The following is a 20,388-nucleotide window of genomic DNA, read 5'->3' on the forward strand; positions in this document are numbered from 1 at the left end:
TACTCAGCCGTCTGTGTTTTCAAGAACTCAGTCTTTTTTTTTTTTTTTCCTCCTTTTTGTATGGGAACCAGGAACTAGAAAGCATTAAATGAGGAAAATTAACCACTCACAGAAAAGGTGAAAGCCCAGAGAAAAGGGGTTTGTCTTTTATGGTTTATATTTTGTAAGCTGTGGGTGTGACTCAATTTCCTCACCACCCACATAAAAAGGTTGCCACCCAATCACTGTTTTTTTCTATCCAAAACCCCTCCCCTTTGATTTTGGCTAGGAGAGACCCTAAGAAAGACTGCCCTTTCTGGAAGTTGCAGCCTGTGACATATAAAAGCTGTTAGCTGCTCCTGCAGCCAGCAGCATTCAAACCTTGCAGAGTTTTGCTCTCTGAGAGCTTGTAATAAGACACACTCTTAAAAGAGTTCATGCTACAACCTAGCAAAGAACTTTAAGTTTTTGGAAGAACAATATATTCATTTTGGCATTCTGCAGAGGTAAGCTCTTTAGCTCAACAAGTTTATTTTGCATGCATTCGTTTTATACTAGCTCACATTTTTATTTTATTTTATATTTTTAAAAAATGAGATTGACTTATTATAACTATTTTTTGTGTGTATTTTATCACTTGGTGTCCATATATGTCTAGGACACATTTTCAGCACATTCTCTGTTGTTACCTGTGATGCATTTTTCCTTCTCACTCTCAAAATTAATTTCAATTCCTAAAGATTTCCCTCTGAAAATATGCAGCAATGCATTATGTGGTGCAGGCATTTGGGGCAAGTGGTTCACATTCATTTTAGGGTTAGTACTCATGTTGTTTATTTTTCTCTAGCTATAGGAAGTTTCCTTCAGGAATCTGCCTCATAACACCAAGTAAAATGTGTAACAACTACCAATAGGTTGTTTCCTAGGCTTGAGTTCAACATCTGTTTGAATTTTTCAGAGAAAATCAAATCAGGTGATGCTCCCAAATGATGACTTTGTAAATTCATACCCACTGCCCCCCCCCTTTTTCTTTTCTCATAGACCCTAACTCTACCTTTCTGCTTTAAAGCAAAGTAAACCCTGCCTTCAAACCTCAAAATGATAGCAATCTCTGCAGTCAGCAGTGCACTCCTGTTCTCCCTTCTCTGTGAAGCAAGTGCCGTCGTCTTACTCAATTCCACTGACTCATCCCCGCCAACCAATAATTTCACTGATATTGAAGCAGCACTAAAAGCACAACCAGATTCTGCGGATCTCCCCAAAGCCAGGCGGAAGCGCTACATTTCGCAGAATGACATGATCGCCATTCTTGATTATCATAATCAAGTTCGCGGCAAAGTGTTCCCACCAGCAGCAAACATGGAATATATGGTAAGAGGAATTTGTTTTCTTTGAGTTCTGAGCGAGGATGCTGGATTTAAATTGTTCGTCGAAGAACCTAAAGAGTGTTTCTATGTTAAGGGGTATGGGGCTCTGGACACATTTGAGCTAAGGAAAGGTTCTTTATGTGTCTAGTAAGCTTAAATTTTGTTCCATCCTGGGATTAAAAGAGAGGGGCAGGTTCTCATTTTCTTTTGGGACTTCCATAACCACTGATGAATCAGGTCTTATATAAGAAACAGACATAAAGAACGGGGTGTGTTGACTGACCACATTTGAAAGGTACATGTTTTTAAAAAATATTCACATGGAACTTTCTCTGTGCTCTGTTTACCTAATAGTCATATTTATCAACTAAAGCATTTCTTGAAAATATTTTTTTTAATTTATAGGTTTTGTGTACATGATTTGTTCTCTGGGTAGGTGTCTCTTCCCTTTCTTGGACAAAACTCTTCCTAATGCTAATCTATTTGTGTTCTCAGAGAACATGCTGACTTTTTCCTCTTTGTGATTTACTGCTTTGTCGTTCAGATAACAGTGAGGCCAGCACACTTGCACACTGTTCCAACTTGCCATGAACACATTCTTTTGCTCTTTTAAAAATAGGCACTCTGTGTTTAAATCAGTCTACTTAGGAAGTAAAAAACAAAACAAAATCCTTGGTTTGGTATTGAAAGGATAGCTGTGTTTTTAAAGTTATTCTATTTTCTGTTTTATATTTATGCAAGTTTATGGCTTAGAGTACAGCATCTTCTAAGAGCACAGCTTGGAGCCTGTTTAAGGCAATGAAGATCACCAGTATGGTTTTTCTAAGTTGGGGGAGGGAGGTGGTGCCACTAACAACTTCTTACAAGTGCTGGCCTAAAATTTGGTATTTCTATCAGATTCTAAATTCATCTCTTTTATTTAAATAAGCTTTTTAAGTTTGACTAATTGCAGATGTCAGAGTTACAGGAAAAATAAAGACTTGCCAAATATAAGAGAGTCATAGTTCATAGAAGTACAATTTAGACTCTATGAAAATGCACTTTCCCAGGATTTTTCTAAAGAAAGAGGAAAAGGAGATATAATCAGTCCTGGTGTAGGAATATCAATATAGTCTTATGATTAAGAATATGGGCTTTGGAATCTAAATGCTTGTATTCAAACCTCAGTCCTGAAATATAACCTGCATGAATTTCTTATTTCATTTTCATCATTTCTTATATGAGGATAAATGTCTAACCTACCACATAGGGTTGTAATCAGGAAAGTATGAGTTGAGGGGTTGAGCAATTAGACCAGAGCCTAGATCAAAATAGACCTTCAATAAACATTAGCACTTTCTAGAAGGTGATATATCGATGTAGAAAGAAAAACAAATAAGGTTTCTTTTTTTTATGCATAAGATTCCATGTGAGATCAGAAAAGTATAGTGTATAGACTATGGGGTTAGGAAATACTTCCTGGCTCTAATCACATCGGTATGCAGACAAAAGTAAGGTTAAGATAGCGAAAGTGTTTTAGAAGCGAGCTCCTCTGAGTTCAAACCTTAGACTGCTGGTTACTTTGTGACTTCATGCAAGTTACTTCATGTGTGTGAAATTGTTTGCAATTGTGTGAAATTGTGTGCAATTTCCTTATCTGCAAAATGGGAATAATAATATAGATAATAACCAGCCAATATAGAATACAATCCACTATTTTAATGATATTGAAGGCAGAGGGATCATCATGAGTAAAGGTGGGGTAAAACACAATAGAAATGGTTGAAAAAAAGCCCACACTTTTCTGGTTATTTTTTTCCCCACTGATCAAGAATTCATTCATTTTGCATGCATTTATTTAATTTTTTCTATGTGCCAATGACTTGGCTAATTGTTTCCATAGATGATCTCATTTGATAGCTCATATTCTTCCTACAAGGTTAAGATTGTGATCTTCATTTTACAAGTAAAATCACTTAGACCTAGAAAAGCTAATGACTAGGCCAAGGTGGTATGAACAGTGAATGGTATTAATGGAGCTAGAATTTAAGTCTATGTAATTTCAAAGCCAATGTTTGTGTTGGGAAGCATCTTTCCATTTGCTAGGTTTATTAAATACTCCATTGGGGGAAACCCCTGGAGGTGTCAGGATATCTTTGTTTCCTCCTTTAAAATGCCGGCTAAAACCCTATAGTATTCATATTCTATTCTATTCTTATTTCTCAAATATAGGATCTATGATATGATTTCTTTTGTAAGAACCAGATACAGTGCTGGTTATGTCAGTAGATGCTTAATAGATCCTCCTTCATTCAGTAAAGTTAATGAGAAGCAGTAATTAGATCAGTAAGTTCTATAAAATAAAATATGACTATCTCAAGTTGTCATGTATATACAAATACTGCATATAATTCATTTGCACATGTATTTATTTATTTAATATTTGTTGAGCATTTACTATATGTCAGGCACTATTCTAAACACTGGGGATATATTCATGAATAAAATAGAATCCTTGACCCCCTGGTGGGAAACCTCACAATAAATAAGATAAATAAAGTACATAGTACTTTAGAAGGTGTAAGGTTGTGGTGAGAAAAATTAAGTAGGTTGTGGTTAGATTGTGCAATTTGATAGGGTGGTCAGGAAAGGCCTCACTAGCAGTGTCCTGGAGGGAGGTGAGGCAGTCTACCACATTGATAGATGAGGTAAGAACTTCCTAGATGGAGGGAAGAGCAAAGGAAAGGCCATGAGAAGTGACAAAAGTGATTAGTTCAATTAGAAAAACATGGTCAATTTAATGAAATTGTAAGTCTGAAGGACTGAATCAGTGGAGCCATTGAAATAATTCACATGGATCCCTCATGAAGACTCAGAGAAACACTGAGGGAAGTAAGCATAATAGACTGCTTGGAGGTTGGAGTAGAAACTGTAAATGACTAATCTTTGGGCCAGGTGAAAAATATAGATCTCACCTTACCGCTCATCTTTATTTTGACTTGTTCAATGTTGATTTGGATTGTGAGCAGTCTACAAGTGAACTCCATCCCTAACCTTTACTCTGTACCTCAAACCCTGAGGACCCTTGCCTCACTAGGACCACTAGCTGCATGTGCAAATCCTTATCAGTGAGTGATAGCAGCCACAGGAGCCTCATTGAAGATGGTCTTTAGTTCAGGGCTTTTGTTGACCATGCTGGCCTGATTTGGGTCCCTTTCACCCACAATTTTCTCTCTAACCCTTTTTCCCTTGCTGTCTCTCTCCATCAGTCTCTTCCTTAGCTTATTCCATGATTTACAAGGCAAACCTTGTAAATCAAGTTTTGTATCCGAATGCTATTTGTTGATATATATTTTTTATCCTTACAAGCATATTCGATTTCTTCTTTTTGGGGGGAGGGAGAAGGCAGAGGGAGAGAGAGAATCTTAAGCAGGCTCCACACCCCCAAGCACAGCCCCAATCACAGCTCAATCTCAGAAGCCTGAGATCACGACCTGAGCCAAAATCAAGAGTGTCGCTTAACTGACTGAGCCACACAGGCACCCCATTAATTGCTCCTTCTTTTAACTGCTACAAAATAACCCTTCATATCTGCTATTCTGCTCTCATCAATCAATATCAAACTCAATCTATACTTATTTGTATAGTTCTTGCAAGCCTTCTAATTTTAAGCTTTCAGGATGCTAAATCTATGTGTAGTCACCTTTGTATCTCTATTTTTTGAGACAATTCTTGAGTATAGACAATAATCAACCTTTATTTGATGATTTAGTTGAAGTCTCTATAAATTGTTATATGTTTATAAGTACCATAAATTTTAATATATATTTTAATGGAAATTTTTATTATCATGTATGATATTTTATCACATGCACCTAAGGTTTAAACAAAAATTTTTCCTAAATTCTAAAAAAACCCCTTAAAATTAAGTGATTTTATCTTATTTTAAGTACTTGGTTATGTCAGTGTACTCTTGACTAAATAAAGTAGAAGCACTTTGGACACAGACTGTTGACATCCATGTTATAGTTGTATAATATTTTCTTTGGATATTTTGTTCATGATTTTAGTAAAAAATACATATTTGAAATATTTAACTTTCTAAACACAGTACCATTTTAAAATAATAATAGTATAGATAGGGCTTAAGATACGCAAGTCAAACTTCTTCACTCTTGGCCTCTGTTCCACAATTAGTTTATTGACAAATTTCCAGAGCTCCTTGGACACCAGCTGTTTTTCATTCTTCTAAGGGCAGCTTAAACCATGACTCTAAACCACAAACCACACTAGTTTCTTAGAATAAGAATTATCCCCAAAAGAATGAAATTGCAAGACTCACACATGGAGTAAAATTTTTAAGATATTCCTTGAATTCAAGTCAATTGAATAAATTGATTTTAAAAATGTTTAGTACTCTCTATAAGAGAATGAGATCCATTATAACAGTAATCTTTGTCTTTAGAGTATAAACAAAACTAAAAAAATACAAAACAAATAAGAAAGAAAACCCTTAGCATATAATTCAGCATAATACACTGCTGCATAGGTTTGATGTAATCAATGATGTACAGATAAATCATGGAGAAATCAAAGAAAGAAGTGATAATCTTTTGTTGGCAGTATCATGAAAGGCTCTTTGGAGGAAGGACATTTGAGGTAGATGTTCAAGAGGGGCAGGGTTGGCTGTTAGAGCAGATAAAATAATGCAAAAACACCAGGAAAGAAAGAGCATAATGCTTTAGCCATGTTTTCGAGGAGTTTGAAAAAGTACTGAGGATCACTTCATACAAAAGTAACTAGGGAGACTGTAGAAGTTTTAGAACAGCATCAAAACTGCATTTTAGAAAGATGGCCCTAACAATTGATGCAGTTTAGATTCCTGGTGGAGTTGGCTGGGAAGTGGCAATCACTGAGTTGGTAGTGCCAGTCCTAAGCAAGGTAAGAAGGTGTTGGACACCTGTGCCTACACAGCAGCAGGTGTGAAGAACTACCTAAAGCATGATGCATGAGATACCAGTCTTTGTAGTCAGTATACAGTGATGGAAAGGCAGGTGAAGGACAGTGAAAATATAATGTGGAGATGAGCTGAACAACTTAAAGCTAAGAGACTGTAATATAATTTCAGTATGTTGATAATATGGCCCATTTCATTGGTTTGGTGTCTGCAAAAATTCTATACAGAACTAAGAGGATAAGGCTTCCTAGACTTCTTTGGAAAAGAGAAAAATACTAGTTACCAGTCACAGCAGGTAGTAAAGTAACAGAAATCATGACTCCAATGAATGAGTGGAGAATAGATTAATGCATCCTTGGAAATAGCCAATAAACTATTTGCCTACGGTAATTTATGGCTCAGAAAGGATGAAAAAGCTGATTTTGTTCATTTGGGCTTCATGTGGAAGAGGATGTAGATGGTGTTAAACTCCTTTTTTTCTTTATTCAGTAGTTGACCAAACTCTTGTGATGTCTATCGTTGTCTTTTTTTTTTTTTTTTTAATGAAACCATATATTGTCCCAGATGGCACATTTCCTCTCATTTGGGAAGGATAACTCAATTTTCTTGTTATAAACAAGAGAAATTTGATGTGTCTAACCTAAATCTTTTCAATGAATGCTTTTATGACTACTAGAAAGCCTCGTGAGACCCGTTGCCAGCCAGCGGTGAACTGAGAAAGACTGCTGACAGGAAGGCATTTCTCCAGTGCTTTTGGAACTCCACATTCCTGTTCTCATAGATGTAGAGCCTTTTAAGTGTCTTGGCTTCCATTAGAGACTGGGCACATTTTGTAGGAATTTTCTTCCAAGGTGCACGTTGCTTAATATTACTTAGTGTTACTTATATATGAATGTTCAACTCTTCATGTATGGAGCCAGCTGAAGGTTGAGAACATTTTCTTTGTGACCATTTTGAATACAGGCTCTAAAGCGCAAATGGAAATGTTAACACAGTATGATTCAGAACCTCACCATGAGGTGGTAGGCAGAAAAGCTGTGAATCACATGCAAGCCATATATATATGGTGACTATATTTCCTAGTATTACAACACTGCTTTTTTGATGGCAAATGATATTTGACCACATACAACAGTGTAGAAAAATAAGTCTATTGTATTTCCTGCTAAGTATTTGTAGAACCTAGCATTATATCTGTTCCACAGAGAAGACTCAATAAATATTTGTGGAACACCTGAATGAAGTCTTTTAATGTAAAGAACTTTGATGTAAAGAACTGAGGCTCTAATGGTCTGATGGGCAAGAGTCAATGGGCAAGAGTCAATAAATGCATTGTTCAGTCACTCATCTCATAATATTTACTCATGTGCTTGGCACAACTCCAATGACTCCAATGACTTGTGCTGGGGTATTCAATGGGGAGCAAAGAGGCACTCTTATAGAAAGAACTGTGAGCAGACAAGTAAGTGCAAAAACAGTGAGTTGAGTGCTAAAGTAGAAAAAATACAGGGTGCTTTGGGATTACATGAGACATACTTAGGCCAGACGTGGACTCAAGGTATAGAGGGAGGGAAGGTGTAGTAGGTGTGCTAGGGTGCTCTTAGAAGGTAAGTGGTACACTGGAAGCAAGGATAAAAGTTCAATATGACTCGGATAGTATATAAAAGAAAAAGTGGTGCTTGATGAGACTGGAAAAGGCATGCAAAACTTGTTTAGTTTTATTATAAAATCAAAACTTGTTTAGTTTTATTATAAAATCAAGATAAGGTTTTAAGCAGGGAAGTTATATGATTAATTTGCATTTCAGAAAAAAATAATTTGCATTTCAGAAAGGTCATTCTGGCTACAAGGGGAAGAGGAAGGGATTTGATAGGGCAGAAATAAAGGCCGGATGTGCACCCTAGAGGCTGTTCTACTGGTGTAGGTGAGACAACTGAATACTCTAACACTGAAGCCCATTGCTTTGTAACAAAGTGAAGTTAGGGATCAAATCAGTAAGAATAAGTGATTTGAAGGCACCTAGGTGGCATAGTTGGTTAAGCATATGACTCAGGTCATGATCTCAGGGTTGTGAGATGGAGCCTCATGTCCGGCTCTGTGCTGAGCATGGAATCTGCTTGAGGTTCTCTCTCCCTTTCCCTCTGCCTCACCTACATGGCTCACTCTCTAAAATAAATAAATAAATATTTAAAAAATAGAAGTGAGTGAGCTACATTATTAAATAAAGATTTATATGATGAAGCAGTCAAGGAGGACACCTCTGCTTTTGACTAGGACTGCTGGGTTTCTCAGAGTTAGAGAACAAAAAATCAAGGGCAGGTTTCAGGTAGTCATTGAGTGGCTGTAGGTTTATTATCCAGGGTACACATCTACAAAGGTTGAAAAAAGTAGCTAGTATGTGGGAGGGAACATTCTTCAACTATAAAAATTTTTGGATAGGAGTATGCTTTTGTAATCAACGTGTACCGCTCTGCATAATAGGAGTATGGTAGTGTCATGGAGACAGCATGGATGGATGATTTTATGTCTGGGAATCTACTCAAGAATTTTTGCAAGGAAGTTTCGTGTATCTTTTTTTTTTTTTTTTTTTTTTTTAAAAAAAAAAAAAGAGTGCTGAGGCTTAAATCAACACAAATCCAAATCTGTTTCAGGGGCCTAGGTAGTACCAGGCCCACCTAGTTCTTTTAACATGCTCAGGATAAAGTTTTCTTGGAAACTAATCAAAGGACTTCAGAATAATAGAAGTTGACTATTCTGGTATGGTGTCCTGAACTTAGCACATGGAAAGCATGTACTAGTCAGTGGCCATTAAATAGTTATGAACTTGAGATGTTTAATAGTCTATGAGAATTTCTGAAGAATGGTGTGCGAAGGGGTTAGAGAAAATCAAGACTAACAGCTTAAACTGGTCAAGGAAAATGTTTGGCATAAAATGCATCATAGACTGAGGTTTGGAGGGATGAGATTCAAATTTTTCCAATCTGTATTACCCATAGTGTCTAAATCAGGTACCAAGCATTTTTTTTGACATGAATATGGAACAATGCCCAACAAGTTGTGTCTTTATACTAAATTTTTCATGACTCTTAAAATTTCACACCACATACTCCAAACTGAAACAGTTGGGGAATGTTGCTTAAGGACACAATGTTTTCTTCTCCTAAAAAGTGCATCATATTCATGTTTTATAATTTCATTAAATATGAACATTCTACCAAATCGGTCTCTCTGCATTCCAGAGAGATCATGTTTTCAGCAGGCAGTAGGTAGGCGGAAAGGCATTTGAATTCCTCTGACCACGTGGGCAATGGTAAGGTTTAGGGTTTGCATGTGTATCATAGGATAGTTTAACAGTCAAGAAATCAGTTTTTAGATTATTAGAACACTGAGTTGGTGAAAAAACTTAACCACAAATGAAAATGTCTTCCTGGCTCATGATTCCAGTATTAAATGGTAGGTGAAGGGTATTATATTTCCCTGGAAGGAGAATTCTTGCTAGAATCCATCAACAAATGATCTTAAAATTTAAAGATAAAACCTATATTAAAGAGGGATTTAAGGAGGGGAATTGATGTTTTAAGACATCTAAAATGTTCTCTAATTTTTATCTTTCACTGTCTGATGTTATTTCCCCTGGAAGCAAGCTCCTTATTATCTATATACAATTCTGGTTTTGATTATTTAGTTGCTTCAGGGTTTATCTGTTTTTACTTTATCTGATTGCCTGCTTTGTTGAGATTAAAGCTTGATGTCTCTTAGACTTTAGGCTGCCAGATAACATGATCAAAAGTGCACCTCACACTGCTTCCCATTTTAGGTGGCTTTCTAGTTCACTTGTCATCACCACCATTCCAGTGCCTGCATTCACTCTTATAATAATTTCTACCATTAAGTATACCCTTGTCTTCTTAGGGCTGTGCGAAATACTCTTCAGTCACAATCTGGTCTAACTCTCAGAAAAGTCTTGAGAGATGAGGACAATTTTTCTCATTTAGAAACAGGAAACTCGGGGCTTGGAGAGCATAAATAACTTCCCCAAGGTCACACAGCAGGTAAATCAAAATGATGAGAATATAGTTCTAAATGACAACAAAGCCCCTGCCTTGAAAGACCGCATACTACACGCTCCCCTTCATGTGTGCATCTCCTGCTCTTGAGACCACTGGCTAAGGTATTTCTCTATAAGCATTTTCTCTGAAGACCTCATTGAATATTAGAAAGTATTTCTTCACATGGAATCAAATCTTGCTCCCAGTATTCTTTCTACTCTTCATAACCATACAGGAAAACTCTGCATTGTGATAGTGCTTCAAGTCTTTTTTTTAAATTTTTTAATTTATTTATGCATGAAAGACACACACACACACACACACACACACACAGAGAGAGAGAGAGAGGCAGAGACACAGGTAGAGGGAGAAGCAGGCTCCATGCAGGGAGCCCAACGTGGGACTTGATCCCAGGTCTCCAGGATCACGCCCTGGGCCACAGGCGGCGCTAACCCTCTGAGCCACCCAGGCTGCCCTGCTTCAAGTCTTTGAAAGGTGTAAACATTGATGCTTGGACCCCTGACCCCTGACCTTCTTAGCGTTCAGCCCTTTTGTGTTAAGTATCTATATTAAGCACATCTTGCAGAGTATGGCCAACATAACCTATCAGGAAAAGTCGCACAAAATATTTGCCTTCTGCAAATACTGGAAAGGTAAGAAGTTGTATTATTAAGTAAATAGGAAATCAGTGTACTACCCCACACTTTTTACCACACATACACACATGAATGGTGCGCATTATTGTGGGAAATGGAAGCAGGGTGGCTCTGATCAAGGAATGCCTTTTGTCCTGTTGTCATCTCTAGTTGCATTCCGATATGTGTGTGCTCTTCTTACAGGAAGGTGCCTAAAATATATATGATCTGACAAGTGCAGAGTAACAATGACCAGCTCATTCTCCGTTAATTCTACTTCTATGGCTGCATCCTATAGTTAGGTTTTCAGAATCAGTGGGCACCTTCTCCTGCTGATTTGGATCATATTCTTGTATTCTTATGAGTTGCATATTGGTCAAATGTATACTTTAAATGCAAGTTCAGTGTCATTAGAGTGAAAAATGCTTCTTAAATTTTGTATCTTTTTTTCAAGACTGGATTTTCAGAATGCTTTGTATGTTTCTCCCATGTGTTATTTGTAATATCTTAGTTAATAAAGTCATGTACAATTCCCATGATATCTAAATAAACACTGTAAATCCATCTGTTATTTCTATATTCATATCTGTGTGAGCACAGAATACATGTTCCTTTCTACTGAAATTGTCAGTGTCAGAGTGAATGATGTTGGCTGATTTATATAGCAACAAATACAACGATCTCTCTACCTCTTTCACCAATAATTCTGTCTTCCAAGAATACACAGAACAAATATCATCATAGAGTTTAGCACCCAGCATTTGTGACAGTGAGACTTTTTTTTTTAGATTTTATTTATTTATTCATGAGAGACACAGAGAGAGAAAGGCAAAGACATAGGCAGAGGGAGAAGCAGGCTCCATGCAGGAAGCCCTATGTGGGGCTCGATCCCGGGACTCCAGGATCATGCCCTGAGCTAAAGGCAGACACTCAACCACTGAGCCAACCAGGCATCCCGACAGTGAGACATTTTTGTGATAAAAAGCTATTTTTAATTTTTATTTAAACTTCAAGCAATAACATACTAGAGTTTAGAGGAGGATACCAATGTTAGTGCTTATATGTGAAAACTACCACATGTTAACCTTTAGAAATGTCCCCTTCTTCTTAAGCATCCCCTGTGGTGTGGCAGGGGGCGAGTAGGGTTGGAAGAAGAGAGAAGAGGCCCAAAGTTCTCTGCAACCAAAATGACTCTCCACCAAATAAAGCTTTAGACAATAATTTCTAACCAGAAGAAAATGGAACTACTTTGTAAACACATATTCAAAATCCCCAATCTTAACATTTTGATTTGATAGGTCCAGGATTGGGCTAGGCATCTATCTTCTTGAAAGTTCCCCAGGAGATCTTGGAGTAATTTCTCAGGTGAGAAATTTCTTAAATCATGGTTTAGGATACAAAACTGAGCTGAGGAAAATATTATGTGGTTTAAATATCCACTTGTTTGTTAAGAGACTATATATTGAAAGAATTAATTGGCTAAGCCAAAGGAAGAATTGTCTCAGTGATAATTCTATATTATCAAAAAATTTCACTTGAAATTATTCAGCACCTCCTTTTACAAAATATCATGTGGGCACTGTGGGTCTGCAACATGAAATGCTGCTCATTTAGGAATATACTTGACTGACGAAGGAAACTTTAAAATAAGCAAACTTTAAGTAGCACATGATTTAAGTAGCACATGATTCTTTTGGAGTTTTTTAATGTAATGCATTATATACATTATGTATAACGTGTTGTATAATAATACATTTATATGATATTTACAGTTTGCAGTTCATTTATTCGTTTGGTATGTTTTTGTTATCTGTCTCTTCCCTAAACTTTGAGATAGAGTCTGTGTCCACCTGCTGGCTGTTGAATTCAGAGTATCCATTGCCTCCCAGTGAATATTCATTTACTGGCTGTGTAGATGAATGCATTACCTAAGGTCCCATTGGTTAATCTGGAAATGTGTATTTCTTGCATTTTCCACTGTTGAGGACAAAACAGCAGTCCGTGCGTGGTAAGTCTGTTGTAGGAGGTTTGGGGCAAAGGTGGCTCCAGGGACACTCTTTCCTGCCACCACCCATGGATATTAGGAGGGAAGATGTCACATCTATGTCAGCATATTGGTGATAATGATATCTTACATCAGAGTTCATAAACTGTAGGTCCATCAAACATTCTGATTAGTGAGCATGTTTAATTTTCTCTGCAGGATATTGAATGGTAGGAATTTTGCATTTTTTAAATTTATTTGCCAAATGTTAAAGTTGATACATTTCATATATTCATCAGGATTTCCAGATTATCCTGAAGAGTGGAAAGTTCTAGAGACATTGAGCCTACTTCCTACTTGTTAACAATTGGTTAGAGGGGCACCTGGGTGGCTCAGTGGTTGAGTGTCTGCCTGTGGCTCAAGGTCATGATCCTAGGGTCCTCTGCCTGTGTCTCTGCCTCTCTCTCTCTCTGTGTCTCTCATGAATAAATAAATAAAATCTTTAAAAAAAACCAATTGTTAGAGAGGAGTAGCTTCTTTGGATGGGGAAAATTTGCTCATTTCTGGTTCTCTTTTTTTTTTCTCTATGTAACTGTCCATAGGTCAAGCAGCAGTTGCACTTTGCCATCTTACACCCAATCCTACTTTATTCATTTTCCTTACAAACCGTCCCCCCAGCATAGTGATTTGAGTGCAACTATATTTATATAGTACTCTAATATTTTCAAAGCACTTGAGTCAAATACAGTTTCTTAGTGCAAATTTAGTCATGCATAGATTTAAAGAGCTGGAACTTTCTTTCCTAAACACTAATTGTATTTAAATACTCTTATTTCAAATTCTGAATGTATTATCTTTTATCCATGCCCTCATTAACATATATTAAGGCCTCATATATATGAAGCACTCCCTCAGTTAGGTGTCTCTTGCAATGACCTAGATGACAGATAATGATGGTTTTGACCAAGGTGGTAGCAATAGTGGTGTTGATCAGTGGTTGTATTCTGAAGGTACAGTATTTTGAAGGTAGGATCAACAAGGTATGTGATGGAGCAGACCAAGATTATGAAGCAAAGAAAGCATAAAGAGGACCATTTATATTTTTGGCCTGAGCAACTATAACAGCATTTGGTAAATTTCTTCTGTAAAGGATCAAATATAAGTATGGCATATGTTGTACCTACTCAATTCTGCTTTTGTAGCACAGCAGCAGCCATAGACAATATTTAACAGGCACAGGGACTGAATGAGAAGATGGGAAATGCCATTGACTGGTGGACGAAACACTAAGGAGTAGCTGGTGAGGGGATAAAGAGTGGGATGGGACTGTGAATATCTGGAGCTCAATTTGGGTATGCTAAATGGAGGCTTAAAGTAGATAGGTAGGTAGGTAGGTAGGTAGGTAGGTAGGTAGGTAAATTAGTCTGGAATTCGACTGAGTGGGCTGGAGATAAAATTGGGAACAAAACCACCAGCATATAAATGCTATTTCAGTCTATGAGACTGGATGAGATTACCTAGGCAGTGAATATGGATGAAACAACGGTGGGGGGGAAGGGAAATATGGATGTGGCCTGTGTCCTGAGAACCCCCTAGCACATGGAAGTTGGAACAATGAGGAAGAATCAGCAAGCATATGGAGAAGCAGCAACCAGAAGAAATCAAGGCAAGTGTAGGGTTATGAAACCAAGAGATGGGGGCAGGGGGTGTCCAGAAAGAGCAGGTGGACAGGCATGCCACACATTGCCAATAGAACAACTGAGATGGTGACCAGGAAATGGCCACTGATGGCATTGATAAGAGCTGTTTGGGTGGAGTGGAGGTGGGGTGGGGAGTCTGCCAGTGTGGACTCAATAGAGAAGAGAAGAAGAAAAACTGGAAACTCTCAGTTAAGACAACTCTCAGGGAATTTCATTGTAAGAGAAAGGAGAGAATGATGCAGTAATTGGAAGATGAAAAGGGATCAAGAGAGGCCTTTTTTTGTTTGTTTGTTGTTAAGAAATTTATGTCATTAGCAATGATCCCCTCTAAAGAAAAGTCTACTTCACATCATCTCTTTATAGAAATTTTTCTTTCCCACCTACATGAAAAGTAGTACTCATCGTACCTGAGGACAGTCATTATCTTCTTTTAAGCATTTAAAAAATGCTTAGGACCCTACATTGGTATTTTTATGATATAATGTGTTCTCATATTTTGTAGTTATTTTTGAGGCTTGAGGAAATTTTTTTTAATCAAGTTCCTTTAACTATCTACTTCTATAAAGTAGAATCGGTTTCATGAGTCTAATCAATGTCCAGAATTTCCCATATGAAAGCCCTTTCTTTTCCTCTTCCCTACCCCACCTGACATCACCCTCTATCTGTCTAGCCTTACCAAAGCTCCTTCCTACCCTCCTGTCTTGTTTAACACTGGGTCTGGTGTATTCAGCTCTTAGTGTCCTTTACCGATCATGGCACAGGCATTTCTACCTAATGGGGACAAATGAATCTATTTCAAATTAGAACCACAATCATGCCTGTGAAGCATTTTAAAAGTTTTTTGGCTGCCCTCAGAGGAAATAATTTTGTCATCACTTAATTTCTTTGTAATCGTTCTTTCTCACTTTTATAAATCAGTATTCTTTTTCCAATTTGACTAACCCAGGAAAAGATCAGTCTTAGAAGACTTATTTCTTTAAAACCTCAAAGCTTGTCTATCTAAATTGACTTAGTTTTTATCAGAATATACAAGAAATGACAACATAAATGTCAAAACACACAAAAAACATGGCTCCAATGGCATTGTTACCATAGCGTCTATGACAATAACTGATTTAGAAATGTGTCTCTTTTTAGCATTTTATGTCTTTGAAGATGGTATTCACCAGCAGAACAGATTTCCCAAGAGGTCAAATTGATATTCCTGGTTCTTCCTTAATTTAGATGCAATTCTTGTATCTTGGTCTATTCATAAATCTAGGATTCTGACAAACACATTTGTTTGATATTTATTACCAGCAGATTTAACTAAATTTCCTAAACTGCCATTTATACACTTAATATATTTGAGTTCTAAAAGTATTTCAATTGATTCATTGAAAATAATTTTCATATGTTGAAGTGTCTTAAAAGTCTAAGAAATACAGTGACTCTTAAGTTCTAAATTTTGAAATACTATTTTTAAAATTTAAGATTTTCTTGTGATTTTCAGCTTAAAATCACAAGCTAAATAATTACTCAGTGATTTACTTATGTAATTACAAGGGTAACCTGTTGCTTTAATGGGCACATTTTCTTAACTTTTACTAATTATTACGAATTTTAATATCAAGTGCACAGAGGTTCCTTAGCCAGGAATTCTTTGCTAATACCTCAAATTTGATTCTTTCAAACATTCCTACATTTAAATCTTATGTGTAGAATTAAAATATGATACCATTTTTAAAGGAACACTATTTCATTTCAGACAATGTTGAGGATGTATTTCCAAGTAATTTTTAGGGTTGCCTTCCAGTCTGACTACATTTCTTGTCCAAGATGTTGACTGGGATTTAAGATGGGCGCTTCAGATGTCAATGTGCTTCGTGATTCTGGCTGTCACTGTGTTGTGGATACCAAAACTTACAGATGGCTGGCAAAACAACCTCATCCCTGGGCTGGATCATATCACTATCCAATTCTTCTGTCTGCTTATGAAAGTCAGCGAACTTCTCCCATACTGCAACATTCTTTGATTTGATTTGGTATTTCTTTGGCTCAAGCTCTAAAGACTACTAAACTTGATGAGAATCTACATTCTTTTCATACCCTTCCTATTTCTTGGAGCTACAACTCTTCTAGATATTCAAATGACATCAGTTTAAATTTTGGATATTGCTCATGGCTTAGTGCAGCAATGTGGTTTCTACAGACAAGATGCTAACTTTATTTATAAGTAGAATAGTTCATGGTGAACATTTTAGTCCAAAGATAAATCAATAATTTTATAAGCTGACCAACTAAATGTCTCTAACAACAAGGAATGGAAGAAAACTTTGGAGCAGTAGGGCATACCTACAAGCATAGGATTGCTCTGACACTGTTTTAAACCATCTTTATTTTGTGCACTATCTAATTTAATCATAATACCTAAGTTCTAGTGGGTCTGATAAATGTTTTTGGGTATCCATTCATAATATTTCTAATTTTTGCCTCCGTTTTAGGAGGCAAGATCAAATTTTAAGTGCTTATAACTAAATTTTTTTGTGAACTCGTATTACCTATTTAGAAGGGCAAAACCTAAAAATAAGAATGTTCAAGCTGGTTGAATAAAAGCTAAGTAAGTGTCAGGTATTTAGTATTTCCAACAAAAGGTAATAAATACTATGTTGCATATTTACTAGGCATTCCATAGGATGTTAAATAAGTGCACATGTGTGCCCTTTTATGTTGCTGTATTTGTAGGATCCAATATAAAATTATTTCAAATAAATGCTACACATACTCAGAAAAATTCAGCAGATTGCTCATCAAGCATCCAGAAATGTATATGCTAAGTTAAATGCTTAAGCAATTTATATCTTCATTTCATGAACTTTGTAAGTTGCTAAAATTATTTTACATAGTTGTACTAGCCACATTCATTTCAGTTTAGAGCTTCTGGATAGGAAAATATAGATCATATTGGACCACTCCCTACAGTCCCCATTTTTTAAAAAAAATTTTCTGTTGTTATTAAATAAAGTTATCATTTCTTGCTATTTTCAAACCTCAAAGATTTCTCATCATATTAGAGAATTTAAATACCACTGGATATTAGGGGATAAATAATATACCCATTTTCTCCTGAAAGTTATAACCAATGGAGAAAGATAGCAAATGTAGATCTTAACTTTATTTGTAGATGTGATTGACATAATTCCTAAATTTCAGAGCCACCTACTCAAGCTGGATCTCCCCCTGTCTACAGGATAAGTGTGAGTCTTGCTTGAGGTCAAAGAGTCAAGAAAGAGTATAGCACCTTTGACTTCCCCTGCAGTGAGTATCAAAGTATAGTAGACCATGTGTCCTACAGGAAGTCAAAATGATTAGCTTTCCTTGGAGGATCTAGCCCATGCCCATTAAGCTCTCTCATATCTTCTTCCAGGAACACAGGGACACAGAAATCCCTCCCATCAGTTCCCTAAAAATAATCATAGAGAGAGAAATTGATTATCCCTTCTCCTCCCTAACCATCTCCAAAACTTTTATTGTAATATTTGTACATAGAAACTCATGCTTAAAAATGTAGACACTAGTAATGCTAAATACATTGTCTTCTTATCAAAATCCCTTATGGTTAACAAAATATGCTCACGTAAGATATTTTTCAGGCATGAACTTTGTGCCTTATCTTTTTGACATATACAAAATTAGGTTGTAAAATATAAGAATGAGTATAAAGATAGAATTATATATGCTAAATTATTTGTAAATTCTTAACAGATTTAAATATTATTAATTATTTTGAAAAGAATCTAGTTTTATTCTCTTGATGGAATGGAAAGGGCTAGAATTGAGCAAGTTGTAGGCCAATATTACATACACTGTACTGGCTTGGATGCTGGTGCTGGTCAGGTATATTAAATCATGAGAAGTGAAGATGAAAGATACCCTAGAAATGACCTCATCCAATCTTATTTTACAGATAAGTTAAATGGGAGAAAGAATAATTGACTTGAATAATGTCTTGAATTATAGACAATCTCAGCAGTAGAACTAGGGTTAGAACACAAAATTTTTATTTTCAGGTCAATGTTATCTGTGCCATGCTGTGCTGATACTTTAGGAAAGACTATAATGAAGTGTTTTTAGCAGTTGTCGATCTGAGTGTATATTGTAGTTCAATATTTAAATAATACTTAGATGCATTTTTCCCCCAAGTGATCACAATTAATTTGGAACCCATCAGTGGACATAATTTTTGATGCCATTCCATCTAGAATTCCTTTGTGAATCAATTGTGCTATTTTGTCCCTCAGTGAAGTGTAATCCATATTTCATAAATCCATATTTCATTAAAAATGTAAAAAGAGTAAATACCAGATAAATCTATTATCAGCCAAACAAACGTTTTTTTTTTAATATTTTGTTTGTTTATTTATTTATTTATTTATTTATTTATGAGAGAGGGAGGGGTAGAGGGGGAGGGAGAGGGACAAGCAAACTCCTCACTGAGTGCAGAACCTGATTTAGGGATTTCAGGACCCTGAGATCATGATCTGAGTTGAAATCTAGAGTCCCGTGCTCAACTGACTGAGCTACCCAGGCACCCGAATGCTTTTAAAAGTTAATTCCAATCCTAGGATACTATGCCTTTCATTATAAACTTATTTTGTACTGTTTGATACACTTTGTCTAGATTTTTATAGATAAAACAAAGGACAAGTATGAAGCAATAATTCATAAAATTTATGTCTGACCTAAGCAACTGAGAAAGCCATATTACAAAATCTACTATGATAGAGTATTTTCCATTTTTGATACTATATTTAACATTGATTACTTACTGATTAAAAAGGCATTGTGTAATGTTTTGTATATTTAATTTAATCCTCGGGGCACCTCGGTGGCTCAGTGGTTAAGAGTCTGCCTTTGACTGAGGTCGTGCTATCAGGGTCCTGGGATTGAGTCCCATATCAGGCTGCCCACCAGGATTCTGCTTCTCTCTCTATGTCTCTGACTCTCTCTGTGTGTTTCTCATGACTGAATAAATAAAATCTTTTAAAAATTTAATCCTCAAAGTTGGCAGATGATATTCTGGATAACTAAGGAAAGTATGTCTTTCTATAGCTCCTTAAGTGATGTACCTTTTTATATGGACAATCAATTTAAACACCTTCTTTTTTTTAGAACAATTACTATTTTTCTTTATTTAATTGAACTGCAGGGATGCCTGGGTGGCTCAGTGGTTTAGCGCCTGCCTATGGCCCAGGGCATGATCCTGGATACCCAGGTTCGAGTCCCACGTCGGGCTCCCTGCATGGAGCCTGCTTCTCCCTCTGCCTGTGTCTCTGCCTCTCTCTCTGTGTCTCTCATGAATAAATAAATAAAATCTTAAAAAAAATAATTTAACAGTAATATGCTACATTTTCATAGCAGTTTTATGTAGCACAATTTTTTATTATAATTTTTTCTAATTTATACCAACTAAAATTTTATTATTATTATTATTATTATTATTATTACTAAAGATTCAAATGCTATAAAATATGAAGGCTCCTTGGGAATTATTTTACTACAATATAGTTTGACCTTTAAAAATTGCAATATAATATTAAGCATTATTAATTTTGGTAAATTGATTTGAATAAATAATTTGATGATATTAATGTCTAAGATATGTTAATAGCATGCCTCCTCATTGCTATGAAGATGACCTCTAGGAACATCAATGGACTTTAGTGGATTCAAAATTCAGTGGTCAGTATGAGGTGTTC

General features: G+C 36.2%; 1 protein-coding gene across 2 annotated transcripts in view; it reads left to right on the forward strand.

The window, feature by feature from the left end:
- Positions 1 to 310: 310 nt before the first annotated feature.
- The window catches only part of PI15 (peptidase inhibitor 15), a 31,240-nt gene continuing 11,162 nt past the window's right edge, over positions 311 to 20,388 (forward strand). Inside the window, exons 1-2 of one of the 2 annotated variants that reach the window (XM_025478043.3) lie at positions 311 to 485; positions 1,021 to 1,350. In XM_025478043.3, coding sequence (XP_025333828.1) covers positions 1,078 to 1,350 — 273 coding nt within the window. In that variant the 5' untranslated portion in view covers positions 311 to 485; positions 1,021 to 1,077. The remainder of the gene's footprint in view (positions 486 to 1,020; positions 1,351 to 20,388) is intronic. The other variant, XM_025478044.3, reaches the window with a different exon arrangement.

Source organism: Canis lupus, chromosome 29, assembly GCF_003254725.2.
Source record: "Canis lupus dingo isolate Sandy chromosome 29, ASM325472v2, whole genome shotgun sequence".
In the NCBI taxonomy this organism is placed as follows: domain Eukaryota; kingdom Metazoa; phylum Chordata; class Mammalia; order Carnivora; family Canidae; genus Canis; species Canis lupus.